This window comes from Papio anubis, chromosome 9 (genome assembly GCF_008728515.1).
Source record: "Papio anubis isolate 15944 chromosome 9, Panubis1.0, whole genome shotgun sequence".
In the NCBI taxonomy this organism is placed as follows: Eukaryota; Metazoa; Chordata; class Mammalia; order Primates; family Cercopithecidae; genus Papio; species Papio anubis.
This window is the reverse complement of record NC_044984.1, coordinates 66,039,836-66,067,628: the sequence shown is the minus strand read 5'-3', so window position 1 is coordinate 66,067,628 and position 27,793 is coordinate 66,039,836. Positions and strand designations below refer to the sequence as shown.

The 27,793-nt window shown below is 39.5% G+C and overlaps 1 protein-coding gene across 3 annotated transcripts in view; it reads right to left on the bottom strand.

The window, feature by feature from the left end:
• Window positions 1-27,793, bottom strand: part of TMEM19 (transmembrane protein 19) — a 48,602-nt gene that overhangs the window by 7,422 nt on the left and 13,387 nt on the right. For 2 of the 3 annotated variants that reach the window (XM_021922606.2, XM_021922604.2), the window contains one exon: window positions 23,206-26,417. In XM_021922606.2, the coding sequence (XP_021778298.2) occupies window positions 26,254-26,417 (164 nt within the window). In that variant the 3' untranslated portion in view covers window positions 23,206-26,253. Of the gene's footprint in view, window positions 1-23,205; window positions 26,418-27,793 lie in introns of those variants that run through there. The other variant, XM_021922605.2, reaches the window with a different exon arrangement.

Sequence of the window (27,793 nt, the reverse complement as noted above, 5' to 3'; positions counted from 1 at the left end):
TTTTCTGCTTTGCTGAATATGTAGTATGTCTTCTTTTTATGCCTAATTGTGTCTATTTTTGCTGTATCCATTTTACTTTATCAGACTCATGAGTTTATTTTGTTTTCAAAGAACCAGCTTATGTAATTATGCACACTTTCTATTCTTTTTGTTTGTTCTCTGTTTCATTGATTTTGGCTACTAGATTATTTTTTTAAATCCTCCTGTCTCAGTATACTTTGCTAATTTTTAATTTTTAAGATGAAAAAATTAGTTCCTTTTTGTTTTTCTTATTTAATAATAAATTTATTTAATGGCAAACATATCATTTTGGATTCAGCTTTCAAATGTCCTATAAGTTTTGGTATGCAGTCTTCACTGCTTCCAAAATAGTTTCTAACTTACCTTTGGTTTTCCCCTAATTTTTATTGTGTTATTATCTGAGAAGGTAGTCACTAGTATCTCTACTTTTAAAATTTTATTTTTTAAAAATATTCTTCATGAGAAAATACGTGGTATATATAAATGTTCTAAGGACATACAAAAAAAAAGAGAGAATATTGTCTGTTAGAGAAATACGAGATTCTAACTGTAGCCATTAAAGCAAGGTAATTTTGTGCTTTATTGTGCTGTTCCCCTAGAATTGATCAATTCTAAGAGAAATATACTTATGTCTGCCACTAAATACATATCTATATTATGCATTTCTAATGTTTTTGCTTTACATGATTTACCAGTATGATGTTTGGTGTATAGAATTTAAAAACTCTACCTTTTTCAGGCCAGGTGTGGTGGCTTATGTCTGTAATGCCAACACTTCAGGAGGCCAAGGCAGGAGGATTGATTGAGGCCAGGAGTTCAAGACCAACCTGGTCAACATAGCAAGCTCCTGTCTCTACAAAAAAAAATAAAAATAAAATAAAATAAAGATTAGCTGGGCATGGTGTCACATGCCTGTAGTCTTAGCTACTTGGGAGGCTGGGGCAGGAGGATCACAAGTCTAAGAGTTCAAGGTGGCAATGAGCTATGATGATGCCAGTGCCTACCAGCATGGGTGACAGAGTGAGACCCAGTCTCTGAAAAAATAAATAAAATAAGTACAATAAAATTATACTTTTTGCATAAATTGTACTTTTTATTTTTTATTTTATTTTTTTTGAGACAGAGTTTCCCTCTGTCGCCCAGGCTGGAGTGCAGTGGTGCAATCTCGGCTCACTGTAACCTCTGTCTCCTGGGTTCAAGCAATTCTCCTGCCTCAGGATCCTGGGTAGCTAGGATTAAAAGCACGTGCCACATGCCTGGCTAATTTTTGGATTTTTAGTAGAGATGGGATTTCACCATGTTGGCCAGGCTGGTCTCGAACACCTAACCTCAAGTGATCTGCCTGTGTTGGCCTCCCAAAGTGCTGGGATTACAGGCATGAGCCACCACGCCTGGCCAAATTGTGCCTTTTAAAAATTACATAATGTCGATCTTTACCCTGTTTAGTGTTTTTTATTTTAAATTCCACTTACTCTTATATTATTGGTGGCATTTCTGCTGTCTTGTTTGCATTTGCTTGAGATATTTTGCCCACTATCTTGTTAACTTCATCATTTTAATCTTTTGAACAGCTTTTATATTTACATACTTTTTTTTTTTAGACAGAATCTCGCCCTGTCACCCAGACCGGAGTGCAACGGCACCATCTCGGCTCACTGCAACCTCCACCTCCTGGGTTCAAGCGATTCTCCTGCCTCCCAAGTACCTGGGATTATAGGTGTCTGTCACCATGCCTGGCTAATTTTTTAGTATTTTTTAGTAGAGACAGGGTTTCAGCATGTTGACCAGGCTGGTCTTGAACTCCTGACCTCAGGTGATCCGCCTGCCTTGGCCACCCAAAGTGCTGGGATTACAGGTGTGAACCACCACGTCCAGCCTCAGGTAGTTCTTTATAGCAGTGTGAGAATAATACACTCAGTATATTCTTATTCATTTACGTATAACTATGCATACACATGGCAGGGTGTATTTTTGCTCATTCTGTTTTTTCTCTCTTTGATTTTGAGGCGCTTGTACAGATTGTTGTCTTTTCTTTAATATCTTTCTCAGACGAGTCATGTGAGTGACCCTCTGAATTACTGCACATTCTCAAAGACTTTTTTTTCCTTTGACAGATTAATTATATCTGTCAACCTAAAAACCATGAGATCTATAAATCTGGAAAGGAGAACTTTATTTCTTGAGTAGGGCTGCAACCTGTAGTCTGGGAAGCAGAGCCTCCAGCTAAGACCAAAAGCAGACAGTTTGAGGGAGGTAGGGTGGGACAGGAGTTTTATGCTAAATGGGTTGGCTAAACACATATTTAACAGGCTAAAGGAGAAACTATAAATATTCACGAAGGGGGGGTTGTGGTCATGCATGGTAAGCAAACATACATGTTACATACATTCACTTTGGGGTGGAGACTTAACATTAAAATGCAGTAAAATTAGGCTCTATACATCAAAATGTGAAACTTAGGACACAGAGGTGCTGTGTGGGTAGCCTCTGTAAACCGGCCAGAAACATGGTCAGTGGTTATTTATCAGGAAGGAATACTTTGTGAAACTGGTAAGCTGCCATGTCTATACTGCACAAGGGAGGGGAGTCTGGCCATAGTGTCAGGTGGTGGTTGAAGCTGAAGTTAGTGGAAGGGTTTTCCATTCTTTGTTTTCCAAGGCTGCTTTCTGTTTAACTCTTAAGAAAAGATCCAGGGCCTGGTGTGGTGGCTCACGCCTGTAATCCCAGCACTTTGGGAGGCCAAGACGGGTGGATCATGAAGTCAAGAGATCGAGACCATCCTGGCCAACATGGTGAAACCCCATCTTTACTAAAAATACCAATAATAATAATAACAATAATAATAATAATAATAATTAGCTGGGCATGGTGGCACATGCCTGTAGTCCTAGCTACTTGGGAAGGGAATCGGTTGAACTTGGGAGGCGGATGTTGCAGTGAGCTGAGGATTGTGCCACTGCACTCCAGCCTGGTGACAAAGCAAGACTCCATCTCAAAAAAAAAAAAAAAAAAAAAAAAAAGAAGAAAGAAAAGATCTGGTAACAGTTAATGAACAAAGGGGTATACTGAGGTGTGACTGTGACTGACTTCCTGTCTTGTCATGGCCTAGAAATTCAATTTTTAGTTTTTCTGGGTTCTTCTTGGCCAAGAGGGGTCCATTCAGCCAGTCAGGGGCTTAGGATATACTTCACATATCATGGCTAAGTAGAGAATCTTGCCTTTTCTCTAAAGATGATATTCTACTGCTTTCAAGTTTCCAATAAAGTACAATGCAAGTCTGATTCTTTTTCTTTTTTGACAACTTTTTCTTTTTAAATGGTAGCAAATAATAATTTGCTCTTCAAAGTTCAGGAATTTTACCTGATTTTGTATATATCATTTTTCATCAATTTAGTCTACCTTGGATTTTGGGGAGCTCTTTTAATTTATAAAATTAGGTCTTTAGCCCTCCTCCAATGTTTCTTTTATGTATCTAGAATGCCTGTAATTTTATATATTAGACCTCTTGACTTTTTCCTCCCGTTGCTTATTTTTTCTCTCCTAATTTCCATATCACTTTTTTTTGCTGTATGCCTTGAGAGAGTTCTTCTACTTTACCTTCTAAGCCACTACAGTGACCTACATCTTTTTCAATTTACTTACCAACATAATTAATTTTTTATATTTCTAGTAATTTTTCTTTATAACACTTGAATTTCATTATGTGGTTTAAAAATATATAAATATAAAATTTCTTCCCTTTTGGTGGAGATTATTATTTTATGACTTTTTCCCATTGGGCTTGGGTCTGGTTTTTGGAGGACCTGAATTAAAAGAAGCAGTTCTCTTTCCTTGTGCTGGCAATGTAGAAAGCAGGCAGGTTGTCATCTTAATTTTGACTCCATAAATAGAGGTTTGGGAACAGTAGATGCAAAAGAGGACTTAGGAGCCATACTTCCTGAGTCCAAATGCCAGCTCTTCTGTTTATTAGTGATCAATCCTTGGGCAAATTATTCAGATTCTATATCTCAATTTCGTTATCTATCCAATAGGGGAAAATAAGATTTAAGAAATTTAATTGTATGTAAGACAATTCTTGAGGGGTTGTCATGACCATTAAAAAAGCCTACCTTTTTGAAGTACTAAGTATAGTTCCTGGCAAACATATTGGCTATTTTTAAAACTTCTTTCTGAAAATGAATGCATACATGGTAGAATACAAATTATTAAATCTGTGAACAGTCGAGCTTCCCTGCTAGTGATTCTCAACCTTGGCTCCACATATGAATCACTGAGAAGCACTTAGAAATCCTCCTACCTTATCTCAGACAAGTTAGATCAAGTCTCTAAACTTGGGGTTTCAAGGAAGTAGGAATTTTCAAAACTCCCCAGGTGATTCCACTTTGACACCAGTGTTGAGAACAACTGCTTTAATACCTGTGCCAAAAAAAGAAATCAATGTTTGCCTGTTGATTTACTCTCATACTGGTCATTGCTGAATTTCCCCAGACAGATTTTTTGGCTTTGCAGAATGCAGATCTTAAAGAGAATGAGGACTTCTGAATGTGGCTACATCTCAGATTCAAGGAGATTTGTAAAAGCTGTCAGTGATTTCCCATTGCCCTAAGATAGAGTCCTAAATTCTGTCAAGGCAAAGCTCATTGGTCTAGTCTCTTTGTGCCTGATGCTCCCACCTCCTGTCTCACTCCCACTATGGCTCACTAGGTTCCAGACAAAAGAGCCACTTTTCCCTCACTTTAACATGCCAAGCTCTTTCCTGCCTCAGAGCTTTTCTGCTGGTTGTGTCCTGTTCCACCTTTGACCTGGCCACTGCCCATTATTGCATAGACACAATCTACTAAAACTCACACAAAGAAAAAGAGATATTCTGAACAGGGCTTTCTATTTTAAAAATTGAATCAATAACTAATAACCTTCCAAACAGAAATTACCAGGCCTAGATGTTTTCATTGGTGAAGTCTACCAAGGATTTAAGGAACAAAAGATACCAGTTCTTTACAAACTGTTACAGAAAACAGAAGCAGAGGGAACACTTTCTAACTCACTATTTATAAAGTCAGCAATTTTCCCTAATGCCAAATTACAAGAAAGAAAAACTGCAGACCCATATCTCCCATGAATATAGTTTCTGTAGGTCATGAATTCAGGAGTAGCTTTGTTGGGTGGTTCTGGCTTGAAGTCCCTCATGAGGTTGCAGTTAACATTTGGCCAGGCTGGAAGCTTGACAATGACTGGAGATCTATTTTACACAGTGCTGGTTGTTGGCAAGAGACCTCAGTTTCTCCCCATATTGGGAGAAACTCTGCTGATTGCTTTAGCGTCCTCATGACATGGTAACTGGCCTTCCTCAAAATGAGTGATCCCAGGGAAAGCAGGTTGAAGCAGCAATGTCTTTTATGGCCTAGCCTCAGAAGTCACACACCGTCATTTCATCTATGTCCTATGGGTAACAAGATCAATATTTAGTTCCCTATTCATTTTGGGAGGGGACTAAAAAGGTGCCATCCTGGAGATTGTTGATGACATCATACAATAGAATACGTTTCAGCAATGGGAAGCCATGAATTACTTATACATGCCACCATGCACAGAAAGCTCTGATATTATAGTGATAAAAGTCAGACACAACAGAATACATCCTACATAATTCGATTTGTATGTTGTTCTAGAATAGGCAAAACTATGGTCTTGCCTCTGAAAAGAGGAGGGATTGACAGGAAATAACACAGGGGAATTTCTGGGATGATGGAAATGTTCTATATCTTGACAAGGGAGTGCTTCACATAGGCATATCATTTGTCAAAGTTGTACAGTTAAAAATATGTGTGTATTTCAATGTAGAAACATTCACCTCAAAAGAATAGGACCATAAAAAAAATCTAGCAGGGACTGGGAATGAGTCGTGGTCTAGAAAAACAAGAATGGCAGCATGTCCATAAGGGTTGAAGTTAGGTCATGGAATTTATCAATGTATATTATATTAATCTGTATATGTTTAAACATTCCAAATGAAAAGTAAAAAAAACCCAAAACAAAACCCAAGCTGTTTTGTGTAATAAGCTTCTTATTCCTTTGTGTAAGAGTGTATCTTCCCTTTTGTTTTACCATGCTAATTAAAAGAGCATTTATATCTCATGGAGGCTGCATTATTAATTACACACCAACAGGGTCAAGTCACCTTAACAATCTTAATTATAATTGAGAAGCCAAAAGTGGCTTCTCAACCCACTTCTGATGGGTGGGTAGTGAAAAAACCCTCCAACAGCCCAACCCTCCAAGATGTCATATTACTTATGTAAAAACTGGTGAAATCCATCCAGCTCTTAGGGAAAATGGGACAGCAATCATGGCACAAAGATGGCTCAGAGACCATGTGTCCTCTCAAGTCAGTTAACTTTTCCCCCTTTCTACCAGAGGGAAGCTGAGCAGGCAACACAGTGATCTAGACATCTAGAGACGACCTCCTACTTTTTTTGTAATACGTCCTATTTCTTCCCTTAAGGGCTCTAGGAGCATTTGGAGGTCGGAGTGGAGGTGAAAATTAAATGAGAGGAAAGGAATTTGTAAATTGGCACACAGGTTAGTTTACCATTCCTGAATCACTCCAGGATCTAATTCTAAATGCAAAAGTACATATACATTCTCACAGATGCCAGTGAACTTTCTGCCAGTACAGAACCAATAGCCCTCTAAAAGGAATGTGCAGAACAATGTGGTGATGTTAGAAAGCACAGAGTATATCCTGGAACCAGTAATAGTCCAGATGGCCTGAATACACGAGGCATTTTAGGAGAATAAATATTGAAAAGGCTAAAGAAGCATAGCGGGCCTTGTGCCTATTAGTATGCCTTATCTCATCAGGAGAAAAATGACCCCAAAAGTTTAAGAATGAGGTTTGGTTAATATAGCTTGGTGTAAAAAAATTATTTTTTGCAAAATGAATTACACAAACACTTTATGCATATCAGATTGGGACTCATCTTTTTTCACAGAATAGTAACACCAATAAATATAAAAGAAGAAACTTGCAGTTGTATAGCTCTTTAGTCATGTTGAATAGTATAGTAATGGTAAAACGTATTGGCTACTTAATGTCTACTAGAGACTGTACTAGGTACCTTAGGTGACTTAACTCCCTTGATCCTCCCAACTACGTCATGAGGTACTATTAATAACCCCAATTTATGGGCCGGACATGGTCTCACACCTGTAATCCCAGCACTTTGCGGGGCCGAGGTGGGTGGATCACCTGAGGTTAGGAGTTCGAGACCAGCCTGACGAACATGGTGGAACCCTGTCTCTGCTAAAAATAGAAAAATTAGCTGGGCATGGTGGCAGGCACCTATAATCCCAGCTACTCGGGAGGCTGAGGCAGGAGAATCGCTTGAACTGGGGAGGCAGAGGTTGCAGTGAGCCGAGATTGCACCATTGTACTCCAGCCTGGATGACAGAGTGAGACTCCGTCTCATAAAAACAACAACAACAGAAACAGGCCGAATGCGGTGGCTCATGCCTGTAATCCCAGCACTTTGGGAGGCCAAGGTGGGCAGATCACGGAGCATCCTGGCCAACATGGTGAAACCCCATCTCTTCTAAAAATACAAAAATTAGTTGGGTGTGATGGCATGCACCTGTAATCCCCGCTACTCAGGAGGCTGAGGTAGTAGAATGACTTGAATCTGTGAGGCAGAGATTGCAGTGAGCCGAGATGGTGCCACTGCACTCCAGCCTGGCCACAGAGTGAGACTCTATCCCCAGCCCCCACCCCAGAAAACAATTTGTGGATGAGGAACCTGAGACACAGGGAGGTTAAGTAAACAGGTTCACAAAGCTCGAGAGTGGCAGAGTTAGCATTTGAACCTAAGCAGTTGAGGTCCAGAGCCTGTGCTGCATTACCCTGTCACTCAAAGCTGATATGCTGTATTAGTTTTCTGTGGCTGCTGTAACAAATTATCACAAACTTCGTGGCTGAAAACAACACAAATTTATTATCTTACAGTGTTGTAGGTCAGAAGTCCTAAAATCAAGGTTTTAGCATCACTGTGATCCTTTCTGGAAGCTATAAGGAAGAACACATTTCTTGGCCTTTTCCAGCTTCTAGAGCCCACCAATGTTCCCTGGTTCATAACCTCCTGCCTCCATCTTTAAAACCAGCATCTCTCTGACTCCTCTGTTGTTACATCACTTTCTTTGACCATAGTTAGGAAGAGTTCTCTTTTGCATTTACCTATGTTGTTTGAATTGTGGTAAAAAACATAAAATTTACAGTCTGAACCATTTTTATTTGTACAGTTCAATAGTGTTAAGTATATTCACATTGCTGTGAAATGGATCTCTAGAACTTTTTCACCTCTGAAATCTGAAACTTTGTACCCATTAAACATCTGTTTTCCCTTTCCCCTTATCTCCTGGTAACCACCATTCTACTTTCTGTTTCTGTGAACTTTAGATACCTCATATAAGCAGAATCATATGGCATTTATCTTTTTGTGACTGGCTTATTTCATTAAGCATAAGGTCCTCAATCCAGTTTCATCCATGTTGTAGAATGTGACAGAATTTCTTTCCTTTTTATGGCTGAATAATATTTCACTGTATGTATATAATACATTTTGTTTATTCATTCATCCATGGAGGGACATTTGGGTTGCTTCCATCTCTTGACTGTAGTGAATAGCAATGCCATGAGCATGGGATTGAGACCCTGCTATCTCTTTGGGATCCTGCTTTCAATTCTTTTGGATATATATCCAGAATTGGAATTGCTAGATCATATGGTAGTTCTATTTTTAATTTTTTGAGGAACCTTTAAACTGTTTTCTATAGTGGTCACACTGTTTCACATCCCAACACAGTGCACAAGTTTCATTTCTCCACATAATTGTCCACACTTCTTATTTTCTGTTTTTTTGTTTTTGTTTTTTTGAGTTGTCATCCTAATGGCTATGGGTGATATCTTTTTGTGGTTTTGATTTGCATTTCTCTAATAATTAGTGATGTTGAGTGTCTTTTCATATGCTTATTTATTTGTATGTCATCTTTGGAGAAATGTCTATTCAAGTTCTGTGCCCATATTTTAATTGGATTTTTTGATTTTTCAGTTGTTGAGTTGTAGTTCTTTATATTCTAAATATTAGCTCCTTATCAGAGATATGATTTGCAATTATTTTCCCCAAAGAACACTCTGATTGTGTTCTTTGATGCACAAAATTTATAAATTTAATGTAGTGTCATTTGTCTATTTTTGCTTTTCTTGCCTGTGCTTTTGTTGTCATATCCAAAACATCATTGCAAAGTCAAATGCCATGAAGCTTGCTCCTGCATTTTCTTCTAGGAGTTTTAAAGTTTTAGATCTTATGTTAATGGGTTTGTTTTTTTTTTTTTTTTCAGACAAGGTCTTGCTCTGTCGCCCAGGCTGGAGTGCAGCCAGTGGCACAATCTTGGCTCACTGCAACCTCTGCTCTTGGACTCAAGGGATCCTTCCACCTCAGTCTCCTGAGGAGCTGGGACCACAGGGGCGCACCATCATGTCCAGCTAATTTTTTGTACTTTTTGTAGAGACAGGGTTTTGCAATGTTTCCCAGGCTGGTCTCAAACTCCTGGACTCAAGCAATCCACCCTTCTTGGCCTCCCAAAGTGGTGGGATTACAGGAGTGAGCCACTGCACCCAGCCAAGATCTTATGTTAATGTCTTTAACTCACTTTGAGTTAACTTTTGTATATAGTGTAAGGTAAGGATCCAATTTCATTTTTTTACATGCAGATACCCAGTATTCCAATATCATTTGTTGAAGAAACTATCCTTTGGCATTGTCTATTATTGGTACCTTTGTCAAACATCATTTGCCCATATATAAGATAATTTATTTCTGGGCTCTCTATTTTATTCCATTGGTCTATCTGTCTGTCTTTATGACAGAACACATCAGTTTGATTACTGTCTCATTGTAATAATTTTTGAAATAAGAAAATGTGAGTCGTTCAATTTTGTTACTGTTTTTCAAAATTGTTTTAGCCATTTAGGGTCCATTGAGATTCCATATGAATTTTAGGATGAATTTTTCTATTTTATAACAAACGTCTTTAGAATTTTTTTTTTTTTTTTTTTGAGACAGGGTCTCAATGTGTCGCCCAGACTTGAGTGTAGTGGTGGAATCATGGCTCACTGCAGCCTCAACCTCCCAGGCTCAATAGATCCTCCCAGCTTAGTTTCCTGAGTAGCTGGGGCTATAAGAGCATGCCACGACATCTAGCTAATTTTTGTATTTTTATGTAGAATTGAGTTTCGCCATGTTGCCCATGTTGGTCTCAAACTTCTGGGCTCAAGTGATCCACCCACTTTGGCCAACCAAAGAGCTGGGATTACAGGCATGAGGCGCTGTGCCTGGCCCCCACTGGAATTCTGATAGGGATTGTATTGAATCTGCAGATTGCTTTGGGTAGTATGAACATCTTAACAATATTGTCTTCCAATCCGTGAACACAAGATGTCTTGTAACTTATTTGTGTCTTCTCTCATTTCTTTCAGCAATGTTTTATAATTTTCAGCACACAAGTGTTTTACCTCCTTGGTTAGGTTTATTCCTATGTATTTTATTCTTTTTGATGCTATTGTAAATGGAATTCTTCTTAATTTCTTTTTCAGATTGTTTACTGATAGTGTACAGAAATGCAACTAATTTTTGTGTTGTTTTTGTATCTTGCAACTTGGTGACTTCATTTATTAATTCTAATAGGTTTTTCGGTGAAATCTTTGTGGTTTTCTACATATAAGATCATGTTAATTGCCAGCAGAGGTAGTTTTACTTCTTTCTTTCCAATCTGGATACTTTTCTTTTTCTTGCTAATAGCTCTGGCTAGAAATTCTAAAACTATGTTGAATGGAAGTGACCAGCGTGGTTATCTTGGCCTTCTTCCTTATTTTAGAGGAAAAACTTTCAGTCTTTCACCATTGAGTATAATGTTAGCTGTAGGCTTTGTATAAATCGCCTTTAATATGTTGAAGTAGTTTTACTTCTATTCCTGGTTTGTTGAGTGTTTTGTTATAAAAGGATGTTGAATCTTGTCAAATGTGTTTTCTATATCCATTGAAATGATCCTGTGGCTTTTGCTCTTCATTTTGTAAATGTGGTGTATTACACTGACTGATTTTCATCAGCTGAACCATCCTTGCAGTCCAGGAATAAATTTTATTTGGTTGTGCTGTATAATCCTTTTCATGTGCTATTCTGTTTGCTAGTATTTTGTGGAAGATTTTTTGCATCACTATTCATCAGGGATATTGGTGTGTAGTTTTCTTTTCTTGTAGTGTCTTTCACTGTGGTATCAGGGTAATCATAGCCTCATAGATTAAGCTTAGAAGTGTGTCCTTCTCTTCAATTTTTTGAAAGAGTTTGAGGAAAATAAATGTTAATTAGTCTTTAAACGTTTGGCAGAATTCTCCAGTGAAGTCATCTGGTCCTGGACTTTTCTTTGTTGTGAGGTTTTTGATTATTGAATTGATTCAATCTTCTTATTTGTTATTGGTCTGCTCAGATTTTCTATTTCTTCATGATTCAGTTTTGGTGGGTCATATATTTCTAGGAATTCATCTATTCCTTCTAGATTATCCAATTTGTTGCTGTACAATTGTTCATAGTATTCACTTATACTATTCTTTTTTTTTTTTATCTCTTTGGCATTAATTGTACTGTCTTTTCTTTCATTTATGAATTTAGTTATTTCAGTCTTCTCTCTTTTTTTAAGTTAATCTAGCTAAGGGGTGTCAATTTTATTGATCCTTTCAAAAAGCTACTCTTAGTTTTGTTGATTTTTTTCTACTGTTTTTCTGTTCTCTATTTAGTTTCTCTCTGCTCTAATCTTTATTATTTCCTTCTGCTAGCTTTGGATTTAGTTTGTTCATCTCCTTCTAGTTTCTTAAGGTGTAAAGTTAAGTTGTTGGTTCGAGATCTTCTTTTTTAATGTACACATTTATAGCTATAAAATTCTCCTAGTACTGCTTTTGTTGCATCCCATAAGTTTTGAAATATTGTTTCCGTTCTAATTTGTCTCAAGTTATTTTCCAATTTTCTTTGTGACTTCTTCTTTGACCTATTGGTCAAGAGTAGTATGTTGTTTAATTTCTACACATTTTTAGATTTTTCAGTATTCTTTGTGCCACTGCTTTCCAGTTTAATCCATTGTGATGTCAATTTTCTTGAATTTGTTAAGACTTGTTTTGTGGTCTAACATGTGGTTTATCTGGAGAATGTTTTATGCACCCTAGAAAGAAATGTATACTCAACTGTGGGGTGTTTTGTATATATCTTTTAGATCCAATTGATCTGTTGTGTTGTTTAATTTCTTTATTTCCTTATTGATCTTCTGCCGGTTGTTCTCTCCATTTTGTTTTTTTTTTTAAGTGGGGTATTGAAGTCTCCTACTGTTATGTGGCTATGTAATTCTATCTCCAATTCTGTCAAAGTTTACTTCATATATTTAAGTGCTCTGAGGTTTGGTGTATAAATATTAATAATTGTTATATTTTCTTAAAACGTTGACTTTTCCATCACTATATAATGTCCTTCTTTTCTTATCCCTTTTGCTGGTACCCCCTTTTTAGTTTTTGTTTTCTTTTGAGATGGAGTCTCACTCTGTCACCCAGGCTGGGGTGCAGTGGTACAATCTTGGCTCACTGCAACCTCTGTCTCCTGAGTTCAAGCAATTCTTATGCCTCAGCCTCCCAAGTAGCTGGGACTGCAGGTGCCTGCCACCATGCCTGGCTAATTTTTTTGTATTTTTAGTAAAGACGGGGTTTTGCCATGTTGGTCAGGCTGGTCTCGAACTCCTGACTTTAGGTGATCTGCCCGCCTTGTCCTCCCCACATGCTGGGGTTACAGGTGTGAGCCACCGCACCCAGCCCCCTTCTTAGTTTTATAATAATTTTGGTGCTGTAGCTTCTCAACTGACCTCTAGCATCCCCACAGAGGTATTCTGGTCAGTATATTGCTATTAATTTGGTGACTCTGTGGGAGGAGGAGGGCCTGTAGTTTCTTAGTCCACTATCTTGCTGACTGGTCCTCTGCTTTTATTAGGTTGGGTCCACTTGGATAATCCAGGTTAATCTCCCCATTTAAAAATTCTTAACCTTAACCATGTCTGCAAGTCCTCTTTGCCACAGAAGGCAAATATTTACCATTTTTGAGGATTGGAACATGGACATTTTGGGGGAACCCTTACTGTCTACTATACATGGTTTCTCCAAAGGATTTTCACATATATTAACTCATTTAATATCAACAATGTGGTGGAATAGAAATTACAGTACTTTTCCATACAGGAAGACTAATAGATTTGTTTTTGCCCCAGGGTTATACTAGTATTAGGGCCTTTACAAATGGATCTCATCATACCTCTCTAGCTTCATTTCACACAACTCCCTCCACCTGATTTATAGTCACAGTCACCCCTCACACATGTCATGCCCCTTCACAATTCAGTCACCAAGCAGTTAGGTAGAGAGGTCTCACCAAACTTTGTCATACCCTCTATTATCATACATATACACTAGTGTATAGTGTTTTGCTACACATTAGCCACACATATGTGTACGCTGCTAACAAATGGGGTTTTAGGATAGAATTGACTCTAATTGCCTAGTTTTGCTTGAGAAGTGCTATAATAGACAACAGGAAACTGAATTGAGGGTGAGACATACATCTCTCTATGTAGAACTTATAAAAAGAATGGTTTAGACACAAGTCTACAAGCTGTTGCAAAACTTGTAGACTCCTTAGCTGGGTAAGGGTCATAAAATGGGATCTGAGAGGAAAAAGCTTTTGTAAGAGTAGGGAAGAGTTTCTTTAGAGGGAGTAGTAGTCAGGCTGTAAATCTCCAACTTGGAGAGGAGTGGGAGATTGCCATCTTCCAACATCACGCCTAGTGAGGGGGCATTAAGTGTACCTTTGAGGAATGTTTCCTTTAGTTGGAGAGAGAGATGACTGGTGCCTGACTCATGCCTGAGAAAATTAAATGGGGGCTGACTCATGGCCAGGGATTCCAGAAAACACAAAAATGCCTGCCTCTCTGATGGTGAACCAGAAAGGTGCTGCTACACTGAGATCGACTAGCACTGTCAAAATCCCGGCTGTCAAAGCAAGGGATTTTTCCCATGGAGCATGTGGATGACCTGGTGAAACCCTATCACGAAGTTGTCTTAAGTCTTGGCCAAGATCACTGCCGGAGAGGGGAGACTGCCTAGCAGAAAGAGGGCAGATACCCAGGAGCTGAGAAAGCAACAACATGGTATAGTGTTAGAATAACAACCCCCAATGCATAATACCTCTCTGCCACCTTTCCCCTTGCATCTAACTTTGCTACTCCTTCCATCAAGAGGTGGAATATATTTCCTTATACCTTGAGTCTTACTGGCCTTGTGAGTTTTATAATCAATAACTGCAGCAAAAATGACATTGTGAAAACTGAGGAAGAGAACTGGTATGGGTATTTCTTTTGAGAATATGCCCTCGACATGAGATCAATGGGTCAAAGTGCATGTGTTCAACTTTAGCAGATACTGCTAAACACTTTTACAAAGTGGTTGTACTAAACATATTCCCTGTAGCAGTACAAGAGTTCTAGTTGAACTGCATCTCCTTCAACAATTTAGTATTTTCTATTGTTTTTTGCTTTAGCTATTGTGGTAGGTGGGGTATCCAGTGTGGTTTTAATTTGCATTTCCCTGATGACTAAAGATGTTAAGCACCTTTTCAGATGCTTATTGGCCATTGGATATCCTCTTTTATGAAGTGACTGCTTTGCTCATTTTTCTATTGAGTTGATGGGACTTTTCTTATTAATTTGCAGGTGTCTGTTTTATAGTCTGCATATGAATCCTTTGTTGGACATACATGCTGCAGATATCTTCTACTACTCTGGAAGCAACTTTTTCACTCTTAATAGAGCCTTGCTGACCAGAAATGATTAATTGTAACATAGCCAAACTTATTTTCTTTCTGATTAGTACTTTCGTGTTCTATTTAATAAACTGGGGCTTGGCACAGTGGCTCACACCTATAATCCCAGCACTTTGGCAGTCTGAGGAGGGAGGGTCGCTTGAGGCTAGGAGTTCAAGACCAGTCTGGGCAACATAGTGAGATCCTGTTTCTTTCTTTTTCCTTTTTTTTTTTTTTTGAGATGGAGTCTCGCTCTGTCGCCCGGGCTGGAGTGCAGTGGTGCAATCTCCGCTCACTGCAAGCTCTGCCTCCTGGGTTCATGCCATTTTCCTGCCTCAGCCTCCTGAGTAGCTGGGACTACAGGTGCCCGCCACCACGCCTGGCTAATTTTTTGTATTTTTAGTAGAGACGGGGTTTCACCGTGTTAGCCAGGATGGTCTCGATCTCCTGACCTCGTGGTCTGTCCGCCTCGGCCTCCCAAAGTGCTGGGATTACAGGTGTGAGCCACTGCGCCCGGCCTGTGAGATCCTGTTTCTAAACAAAATAAAAATAAATGAGTTGGGTGTGGTGGTGCACATCTGTAGTTTCAGCTACTTGGGAGGCTGAAGCAGATCACTTGAACCCAGGAATTGAGAGCTGTGGTGAGTTAGGATCACATCATCACACTGCAGCCTGGGTGACAGGGAGACTTGTCTAAATAAATAAATAAATAAATAAGAAATGTCCTCCCATTTCAAAGTCACAAAGTTGTTCTGTTTTTCCCAAAAACCTTTCACAAGGTTAAACAATATATTCTATAATCTATCTGAAATTGATTTTCTTTGTGGTACAAGAAAGGGGTCAAAATATTTACGTATTTTCTCACCCAGATATCAAATGACCCAGAACCACTTACTCAAAAAACCATCATGTCCCCTCTGCACTGTACTGTGATAATCAAGTGACCACTTCCTTTCTCCATCTCCCTTTTCATAAAAAATTACTGCATTAGGCCAGGTGCAGTGTGGCTCACACCTGTAATCCCAGCACTCCGGGAGGCTGAAGCGGGTGGATTGCTTGATGTTAGGAGTTTGAGACCAGCCTGGCCAACATGGTGAAACCCCATCTCTATGAAAATATAAAAAAAAAAAAAAAAAAAAAAAGCCAGGCATGGTGGCGCACACCTGTAGTCTCAGCTACTCAGGAGGCTGAGGCATGGGAATCGCTTGAACCTGGGAGGCAAAGGTTGCAGTGAGCTGAGGTTGTGCCACTGTACTCCAGCCTGGATGACACAGTGAGACTCTATCTCCAAAAAAAAAAAAGAAAACTGCATTATTTAGTTACAAAAGCAAGAATATTCATTGTAGAAGGTGCAAAAACATACAGTTAAAATTAAGAAAATGTTAAAGCCCCAACAATCCTACCTCCTGGGAGGTATATACACATCCCGACTTCTTTTCTGTGGCCATATATCTGTGTGTGTGTGTGTGTGTGTATATATATATATATATATATATTTTTTTTTTTTTTCTTAGGTGGAGTTTTGCTCTCATCATCCAGGCTGTAGTGCAATGGTGTGATCTTGGCTCACTGCAACCTCCAGCTCCTAGGTTCAAGCAATTCTCCTGCCTCAGCCTCCCAAGTAGCTGAGATTACAGGTGTGCGCCAGGAAGGCTGGCTAATGTTTTTTTGTATTTTTAATAGAGATGGGGTTTCACCATATTGGTCAGACTAGTCTCGAACTCCTGACCTCAAGTGATCCAACTGTCTTGGCCTCCCAAAATGCTGGGATTACGGGCGTGAGCCACCATGCCCAGCCTCTAGGAATATATTTTTTAAACCAAATGGGACCATACCATCAATTCTGGTTTTTGAATTATTTTTTGCTTAATACATTATGAGTATCTCTCACGTCAACAACTATGTATGTTAAATATTTTTAACTAAATACTATTCCTTTTAACATTGTACTCACCCAAGATACAATTATTTTGACACTTACTGGTTTTCTTTTTTTTTTTTCTTTTTTTTTTGCGGGGGAGGGGCAGAGTTTCATTCCTGTTGCCCAAGCCGGAGTGCAATGGTATGATCTTGGCTCATTGCAACCTCTGCCTCCCGGGTCCAAGCGATTCTCCTGCCTCAGCCTCCTGAGTAGCTGGGATTACAGGCACGCGCCACCATGCCTGGCTACTTTTTTGTGTTTTAGTAGAAACGGAGTTTCACCAACATGGTGAAACTAGCGAGGTTGTTCTTGAACTCCTGACCTCAGATGATCTGCCCGCCTCAGCTTCCTAAAGTGCTGGGATTACAGGCGTGAGCCACTATGCCCGGCCCACTTACTGGTTTTCTTTTGGCCTTTGTCCTTAGAAGAAGTGTAATTAAATTCACTAACCGTGAATGTGAAAGTTTTTAAACCTGCTGCCAATTGCTTTAAAGAAAACAAAAACTTCAGTCAGAGGGCAATTAGAGGGGCTGTTGAATGGCAATAGTTCAATTCTCTCAATTCTCCTATCCCATTAGCACAATTATCTACTGGATTTTTTTTTCTTCTTTTGGAAAATCTCAGTGCTGGTTGAACAAGCTATACCTTTGCTATTACAATACAAATAATAATTCCCTAACTGCTCAGTATTTCCTTCTATTGTTAGTTAATCTGAGTGTCTATCACCCATGCTTTCTTACTTAACCTTTTTGAGCTCAGTTTTGTTATCGGTACAAAAATGAATAATGTACCTACCTCATATGGTTGTTGTGAGAATTAAGTTAATGTATGAAAGTATTTAAAACAGTACCTAGCACAGAGTAAACTACTACTATTATTATTCCAAAATGCTTTTCCTTTGGAAGACTACACAGACTGTGTAGTTTTCTATGCCCTTCTTCAAGATTCATTTCTTATAAATTAAAAACAGGACACCATTTTTAATCTAAATGGTAAAGATTAAGGAAGCAATAATATTCAGTGCTGCTGAAGCTGCAGTGAGACCAGTACGCTCATACACTGAGTTATTAGAAACTGTTGAAATCTTCCCAAAGAGCAATTAAGTAATGCTTAACAATAGCCTTTGATGCAATAATTCCACAAGGTAGTCCAAGACTTTTCCATAAACCAGTCATCACTATGCTATTTATTATAACACATATAGAATAAAAAACTAAATGCTCTCAAATAACAAATGAAAGTATGGTGATCTCTAAGCTGGATTGCCCAGCCATTAGAAATATGTTCAAATAATTTTTAATGGAAAGAGAAAATTCTTACACTCTGAAAAAGCTTCTCAGAGGAAGTGTTATTGAGCTGGTTTTTGAAGGATCAATAAGGGAGTAGAAAAGAATTCTAGCCATAATGGATGGGTACATAAAGGAAAGGAAGTGTTCAAGAGTTGGATAAGATTATACTCACTCATATGAGATAGTGTATGTATTTTTTAGCTTCAAGTCTGGGCAATGAGGTAAAAAGGTTCCTTAAGGTTCTTTATTCTAGAATTCTATGACAATGTGTTGAGAATTTTGTCATGCAATAAGGTGTCTTCCATGTATTATTCCAAATGTAAACTGCTAAGCAAGATCAGAAGAATTTGAAAAATCTGCCAAAACTCCAGTCTCATACCAGATTCGCTACATGGGCAAGAAGACATGTGATACTTACATTAATTTCTACAAGAATCTGAAAGCGAAGGTGATACAAACAAGAAGCAGAGAAATACTAGGTAGAAAAGGGAGTAGTCCCTGGTGAGGGCTCCACCCTCAAGCCTGGACCTGCAGCCCTAAATGAGAACTTCACATCCCTGTTTTCCCACCCAAATGTTGCCTTTTCCAAAACCACCCTGGCCTGCCCTACCCCCACCCAGTACCCATAAAACCCACAAGCTCCACCAGCAGAAAAGCAGAGTGGAGCGGCAGACAAGGAGAGAAGAGAAGCAGCAGTTGGAGAAAAGCAGCTTGACTTCAGAGGGATGGCTTGATGGCGGGACTTCAGAGAAGAGTTTGGCCAGGAATGGCCAAACTCCAGGGGAAGATTATCTGCTCACTCCATCCCTCTCCAGCTCCCCTTCCCACTGAGAGCCACTTCCATCACTCAGTAAAACAATCCGCATACACCACCCTTCAACTGGTTCGTATGACCTGATTCTTCCTGGATGCTGGACAAGAACTTGAGTACCAAGACGGAAGAGTATAAAAGGCTGTGACCCTCACCCTCCACTGAAGTGGTGAACACTTAGCCATTTGCGGACAGCAAACACTAAAAGAGCACTGATTGTAATACATGCCCTCTGGGGCTCTGGGGGTCACAAACACCCGCTCCCGGATGGCAGAGCTAAACATTGTAACATGCTTGGACGCTGCCATGGGGCCTGCTCAAAGCTTGATCCTACCAGAGAGGAGTGACCGGATGGTTCCAGCATTTGTTTGCCCCGGCAGCTACACCTGCTCACCTGTGTGCTCCCCTTCTTGAGGGGTTCAGAGCTTCGGGCTGAGTAAACGAGCTACCCCTTCACAAGTCCTGTGAAGAGGTCAAGGGAAGTATCCTGTCTCAAAGGTATCAAAAAATTCCCTTGAGTATCCACTGTTACTTTTATTTATACTAAAATTCCATTTTACTCTTTCAGTTCATTGTTAATAAAGTCGTTTATTAAGAGAAGAAATACGATTTAAAATAATGAGGAGAGGGTGGAGGGGAAAGAGGGGTAATTCCCAGAGATTATTTTGTTACTTTGAGCATGTTTTTGATTCATAGAAAAAACAAATTTGATTATAGACTTTATAAAAAAGTACTTAAAATTATTTTGTATGTGTATTTTTAATAGCATTAAATATATCTGTAATTATCTCAGATAACAATAGTATTTTGGTGTACATCCTTCTAATCTTTCTTCCTAGATTTTTATTTTATTTTATTTCTGAGATGGAGTCTTACTCTGTTGCCCAGACTGGAGTACAGTGGTGCAATCTCTGGTGCAACGGAGTCCAGTTCACTGCAACCTTTGCCTCCTGGGTTCAAGTGATTCTCGTGCCTCAGCCACCTGAGTAGCTGAGACTACAGGCATGTATCACTACACCTGGCTAATTTTTGTATTTTTTTAGTAGAGAAGGGGTTTCACCATGTTGGCCAAGCTGGTCTCGAACTCTTGACCTCAAGTGATCTGCCCGCCTCGGCCTTCCAAAGTGCTAGGATTACAGGCATGAGCCACCGCGCCTGGCCTTCTTCCTAGATTTTTCTAGGATATAAGCACCTGACTTGAAGCAGCAAAAAGACAATCAATGAAATTATAACAATTTCATTGAGTTTAAAGTGTGTTAAAACACACTTAAACAATTATGTACAAAATATTGCAAATTTATTTTTATTTGTTAAAGACAGGTCTCACTCTGCTGCCCAGATTGGAGTACAGTGGTACAATCATAGCTCACTGCTGCCTTGAACCCCTGGGCCTAAGCGATCCTCTTGCCTTAGCCTCCTGGGTAGCTAGGACTACAGGCACACACCACTACACCTGGCTAATTTTTAAATTTTTTTTGTAGCGATGGGGGTCTCACTATGTTGACCAGGCTGGTCTCAAACTACTGATGTCATGCAATCCTCCTGCTTCAACCACCTAAAGTGCTGGGATTATAGGCATGAGCCACTATGCCTGGCCCATATCCCAAATTTATGTCAATAATTAGCTTGGGGAAGATAGGAGGAGCTCAGTTGCTGAGGGGTTAGTGGGGGCAAAAGAATATTTAAGCTTTTTAGCCAGGCATGGTGGGGCGCACCTGTAGTCCTAGCTACTTGGGAGGCTGAGGCAGGGGAATCACTTGAACCCAGCAGGCGGAGGTTGCAGTGAGCTGAAGCTGCACCACTGCCCTCCAGCCTGGCGACAGAGTGAGACACCCTCTCAAAAAAAAAAAAAAAAATTACTTTATGTCTAATGTTGTAACTTTTATTATTATTTTTATTACTTTTTAAATTGAGACAGAGTTTCTGTCACCCAGGTTCAAGTGCAGTGGCACAATTATGGCTCGCTGTAGCCTCCAACTCTCATGCTCAAGCAATCCTCCCACCTCAGCTTCCTGAGTGGCTGGGACTACAGGTGTGCACCACATTTGGCTAATTTTTTATTTTTTGTAGAGACGGGGTCTTGCTATGTTGCCCAGGCTGGTCTCAAACTCCTGGCCTTAGGTGATTCTCCCACCTTGGCTTCCCAAAATGCTGGGATTATAAGCATGAGCTACTACATCTGGCCTAATGTTGTAATTTTTAAAAAGGAATAGAGTCAGTGTATTATTTAATATTAATAAAAATTTAAAAATCCAAATTTAAAAAAAGAGTTGTCATATTTATAAAATAAATTTGTGGCTGGGTATATGGCTTGCACCTGTAATCCCACACTTTGGGAGGCCGAGGTGAGAAGATCACTTGAGCCCAGGAGTTCAAACCCAGTATGGACAACATAGGACATAGTCTGGATTCATCTCTGCAAAAAATTAAAAAAAAAAAAAAATTTAGCCGGGCATGGTGGCTAAAGCCTGTAATCCCAGCACTTTGGGAGGATGAGACGGGCGGATCACGAGGTCAGGAGATCGAGACCGTCCTGGCTAACCTGGTGAAACCCCGTCTCTACTAAAAAAATACAAAAAACTAGCCGGGTGAGGTGGCAGGCGTCTGTAGTCCCAGCTACTCGGGAGGCTGAGGCAAGAGAATGGCGTAAACCCGGGAGGCAGAGCTTGCAGTGAGCTGAGATCCAGCCACTGCACTCCAGCCTGGGCAACAGAGCGAGACTCTGTCTCAAAAAAAAAAAAAAAAAAAAGTAGCCGGGTATAGTGGTGCAAGTCTGTAGTACCAGCTACTCTGGAGCTGAGGCGGGAGGATGACTTGAGCTGGAGAAGTTGAAGCTATGATCATGCCACTGCATGATACAAACAAGAAGCAGAGATCATGAGCTATGTGAGCTATGATCATGCCACTGCAGTCCAGCCTGGGTGATAGGGTAAGACTCTTGTCTTAAAAAAATAAATAAATAAATAAATAAAAATAAATCTTGTCTGGATTCACAATTAGATCTACAAAAACAAATTTTTTTGAAGAGGGTAGTTATGATAAATGGAGAGTTTAGTTTTGTCAGGGAAAATAATGTCAAGCCTTGTCCTGCCACTCCTTCACTTCTTCAATAATTCCTGACTCATTAGTTTCAAAACCATTAATACTGTTTGGCATGATTGAAAAATGCTGGAACCATTCCAGTTCTCAGAAATTCAGGCAGCCAAACTGGTTTTTCATTTTTTATTTTCCTCCAGGAATATGGTGCTGATTATCACCTTCCAGTCACTCTTAAAAGAAACAATGATTAGAGTCAAACAATTCAATGAATACATACTGAATGCTTAAGTATTTTAAAAATATCGAGAACCACTTGGAGTTATAAAAACAGATACTCCATAAGGAGATTAAATAATTAAACCATATAATTGTGTTTTCATTTTTTTCTTTTCTTTCTTTTTTTTTTTTTCTGAGATGGAATCTCGCTCTGTCACCCAGGCTGGAGTGCAACGGCACGATCTCGGCTCACTGCAACCTCTGCCTCCTGGGTTCAAGCGATTCTCATGCCTCAGCCTCCTGAGTAGCTGGGACTACAGGCATACACCTCCATGACCAGCTAATTTTTGTATTTTTAGTAGAGACAGGGTTTCACTACGTTGGCCAGGCTGGTCTTGAACTCCTGACCTCATGATCTGCCCGCCTCGGCCTCCCAAAGTGTTAGGATTACAGGCATGAGCCACCTCGCCTGGCTGTGTTTTCATTTTTAAAGCGCACCACAATTCACCTGAGATATGGTGGCTAGTACAGACCATTCTCATTGTGATAGCACTGGGAACATTAGATAAAACATCAGGACGGTCAGATGATTGGGCCCTAGTATACCCACTGTGCCTAATAGGCAGCAGCTGTTCATATCACAGGCATGCGGCAAAATTTAAAACATCATTTCACATGCTTTCTCTCTATACTAGTCCTTTATCTAATTGGGGTGGGGTTGGTATTTCTGCAGGCAGCATCCTACGTGTACAGCAACTAGAAACAGGAAAGATATATATGAGAAATAGATAACTCAAGTAATGAGAAAAGCTAATAATAGAATGTCCTGCTGAATCAATTCTTTGGTCTCCTGGTGGCTCCATTTAATGAGTTTTCAACACGCTACTCCTGGAATTCTTCAGGAGCTGTCCCAAGCCACATATATCTGCTCTCTTCTATCATGGAACAGTATGAAAAGAAATAGTATGCTTTATATTGCTAGGTAGGTAGTTTTATTATACTGTTACATAGAGCTCTTTCCACGAAAAGTGTTTTTAACATGAACTGCCCATTCTGCAAAGAGGAAAAATATGTTGAATTAGGTAAATACCCAATTCAAAAGATGTTACAGTAAAATACATATAAGACTTACAAAAAAAAAAAAAAAAGGACAGAGACACAATTTCTTATCCTCAATTCTCATCTCCAAAAAGCTATGAAAACCAGTTTCTTTATAAAGTTTGGTGACAAAACCTGACCAAACTTGATCTGAGGCTTTTTATGATCTTTAGTTATACTTAGTGGGGATGTTCATAAATCACCACAAAAATAGGAGTATATTTGATAATGAGCTGCTATCCCAGACTTTTTTCAGTAGTTTTGAGTGAAATATTTTATACAGATCCTATTAGTTTTTGAATATCTCAAACATTTTGATTGCAAAACACAACTAGACCTAAATTTTCAAATACAGGATGGCAAAGCAATATTTCCCCAAACTGTTAATGATACAGTGATTCCACTAAATCCAAAGATAGTTCCAATAAATATTTTTGTCCCCTCGTATGTCATGAGGATGAATCTCCGGGAAAAGAAAAAGGGCATGTGAGAACAATGTGCAGGCTGTGTGAAAAGTGACACATGATTTTATAAGTGATGTAGCTGTAAGACACTGTGCAATTACCAGAAGTTATTAATCCACAAAGATAACATATTGTGTTGTTGCTAATAGTTATCTCCCAAAAACTGAAAAGTCCCATTCTTTTCAAGTGCTTAGATACAGTGCTTTAGGACATTCTTATTCAGTAGTTCTAGTGCTTAAAATATTCTTTTTTTTTTTTTTGAGATGGAGTCTCACTCTGTTGCCCAGGCTGGAGTACAGTGGTATAAACATGGTTCACTGCAACCTCCACCTCTGGGTTCCAGCAATTCTCCCGCCTCAGCCTCCTGAGTAGCTGGGACTACAGGCACGCACCACCACGCCTGACTAATTTTTTGTATTTTTAGTAGAGACGGTATTTCACCATGTTGGCCAGGCTGGTCTCGAACTCCTGACCTCAAGTGATCCACCCGTCTCGGCCTTCTAAAGTGCTGGGATTACAAGCAGGAGCCACTGTGTCCGGTCCAGGATATTCTTATTCAGTGCTTCTCAACTTGGTTAAGCATTAGAATCTCCCAGAGAGCTTTGTAAAAATACCCATGCATGGGCCTCGTTGTCCAACATTCTGACTGACTTGGTCTAGAAAGGGCCCCTGACAACAGTGTTTTAAAAACTCCTTACATGATGATTCAATGTACAGTCAGAGCTTTAAAAAGTCTCAATATCCAGACTGTACCTTAGATCAGATAAATCAGAATTTTGCAGTGTGAAACCCAGACATCAGTGCTTTTTTAAAAACATGCCCTGGTGGCTGGGCACAGTGGCTCACATCTGTAATAGCTCTTTGGGAGGCTGAGGTGGGCAGATCACTTGAGGTCAGGAGTTCGAGACCAGCCTAGCCAACATGGTGTAACCCTGTCTCTATTAAAAATACAAAAATTAGCCGGGCATGATGGTGCACGTCTGTGATCCCAGCTACTTGGGTGGCTGAGGCATGAGAATCGTGTGAACCCAAGAGGCAGAGGCTACAGTAAGCCGAGATCATGCCACTGTGCTGGAGTCCAGCCTGGGCCACAGTGTGAGACTCTGTCTCAAAAAACAAACAAACGAAAAAAGCAAACATGCCCTGGTGCTTCCAATATATACCCGAAGTTCTAACCCAACTGTTGCAACCCCCTGATCTGACTGGCTTAAAGATTAAGGGTGTGATTGTTTTTTTTTTTTCTGTCCTGAAGTCAGTCAGTTCTAGATCATCACCATAGTAGGGCCACCAATAAAGAATCGTAAGCATTATCCACTCTGCTGGTGGTATATTCATAAATCCTTCCCCATTTTCTTTAAAAAAGCAAAAGGGGCAGGAGGAAGAAGGTACGGAAATCACATGAAAAACATTTTAAAATACTTTTAGTAAAATACTCTGTACCATATCAAAACTCGTTTGGCACACAGTAAATCATAGTGAAGAACAAAATTGAAAAGCAGAATTTGCCTTAGTTGAGGCTACAGTGTAAGAGAGAATACAACTTAGAAGGTAATAATAGAAAACCATAGCATTTTCCAGCAATTGATATGATAGTAAATTCATAAAGAAATACAATAATTTCCCAATGACTCTTAACTGTTCAGGATGCCAATGCTAAACCAGGCTGCCATACATAATTCAAAGAAAGCTAGAAAATACATTCCACATATTAAATTGAAGATAATTTCTGCTCAGAGAGCAACTGAAACATCTATAGTAAGGTATACATTTTTTAGATATAAGATAAAGTTCTTTTGCTTTTAGTTAAAATAACTTTTTTCATACATTCTAATGGTCATATGAAAAAGATATTTACTTTTTTTCATCACTAACCCTGAGGAAGGAAGAACAAATGTGGAGTAGGCCACAAAACTCACTAGGAACCAATCTCCATACTTTTCCCAATTGTGAATAGCAATTAATGGGAGAAGTTCAGGATACTATACTTATTCAGGCTTCCATACACATCAGCCTGAACTATTTAAAATAGACATAACATTTGGGCAACTAGCACAGTGGCATTTCTCTGCTTCAACTGAGAACTATTTTAAATATCATCACTTTTATTTCCCACACTGGTTTAAACAAACAAAACAAAATAAGACAAAACTTGACACTGATTATCTAAGAACTTTCAGTTCAATATATAGCAGTATGTATGGACAATATAGCTTCATTGCTCAAGACTTCCATTCAGCAGAAAAAAATATGCTTAAGTTCTTGGAATTCTTCTCTTTCACTAGAAAGATGCTAGCTGTTACAGGGGAGTTGATGAGAGCAAAATGTGAAATCCCATCACAATGGAATATAGGAGGAGCTGGCATTTCTGCTTTGCCATTACAATTATTCTTCTTAGGATGGAAGTTGGAATTGCAAATTTAGCTGGACTTACCAGTTTCAACCTGTGGAAACGAAATAAAGTTCATCCCCTGGGCCAAAAACCCCAAGCAGCAGTTGGAAGCAAGAGGGCAATAAGAACAGAAGAAAACAGATTCACCGCATTGTTATCAAGAATGGGTTTCCCTGCTATGTGCTTTGCCTCATTTGTTGGGCTGTTGACCACCATGCCAGTGCTTTCATCCAACCCTGGAATGGAAAAAGAAGCAAGTGAGGTAGAACACCCAAACGACTTGATTTTGTTTTTTCTTTTCTTTTCCTTTTTTTTAAATTATACTTTAAGTTCTAGAGTACATGTACTTGATTTTTAAAAAAGAACAAAATAGACTTTTTCCTCCAAAGGAGACAATCTTTGAAAGGTTCTAAGTGACTTGCTAAATGACTTTAATGGATCATTTATATGATGAGAGATATGGGACCCTTGATTACAAATGGCCCATTTAAATGCTTAGTAATTTTCTGTCAATACCTCTGGAATTGCTTCAGAAGTGGAAGAGAGAACATGAAAAGCAGAGAGGGCATGAAAATGGCAGGTTGGGCCTGCTTCCCAGTGGTTCCCCTCCAAGACTGATCTATGAGGTCCCTGGGAGTAGGGATCATGTCTGTGGCCGCAGTACTGTAAACGCACGGTTGAGCATGGGGCTGGCACAAAGGAGGCACATGAAGATTTGCAAAATCTCCCCTACTGCACGCATTTCTTTTCAACCCACTCAATGCAATCAGAAACTTTCCCAGTTAGAACCTAATTTAGAATAAACTCACACTCTTTAAAAAACATGTTTACTGTCTGTGTGTGCATGTAGAGTTATTGACCCTTTAGTGAGAATTAAGATCAGATTGCTTCGTCCTTAAAATCTAAATGAGACTAACAAAATGGAGAACAAATATTCTGACTGATGGGGAGAGGGGAGGAAGGGCACATAAATTTTCTGAGGCATGAAGAGCGCTGGGAGGACGGTACTGAGAGAACCCTTCTCTAGCCTTCCAACCTCTTCCTGATGTCAATCAAAGGAGAAACATGGTTGATGAGAGTGAGGAGCAAATACACACCTAGCAGAATATGTGAGTACATTGATGGGATGGGAGAGCCTTAGAAACAAAGCACAGAAAATTTTGAGAAAAACATATTCTACCACTCTACCATATATCTTTTTTTTTTTTTTTTGAGATGGAGTCTTGCTCTGTTGCCCAGGCTAGAGTGCAGTGGCATGATCTTGGCTCACAGCAACCTCCGCCTCCCAGGTTCATGCAATTCTCCTGCCTGAGCCTCCCAAGTAGTTGGGATTACAGGCAGGCACCCCTATGCCAGACAATTTTTTTATTTTTAGTAGAGATGGAGTTTCACCATGTTGGCCAGGGTAGTCTCGAACTCCTGACCTCAAGTGATCCAACCCGCTTGGCCTCCCAAAGTGCTGGGATTTAGATGTGAGCCACTACACGCAGCCATCTACCGTATATCTTGATTGAAGCAAAAAACTCAGGGGCAAGAATAGCAAGCATGATACCACAGTAAAAAAGTAGGTGGTATGTATAGTCAGATTAGTACAATTATCCCTCAAATGGAA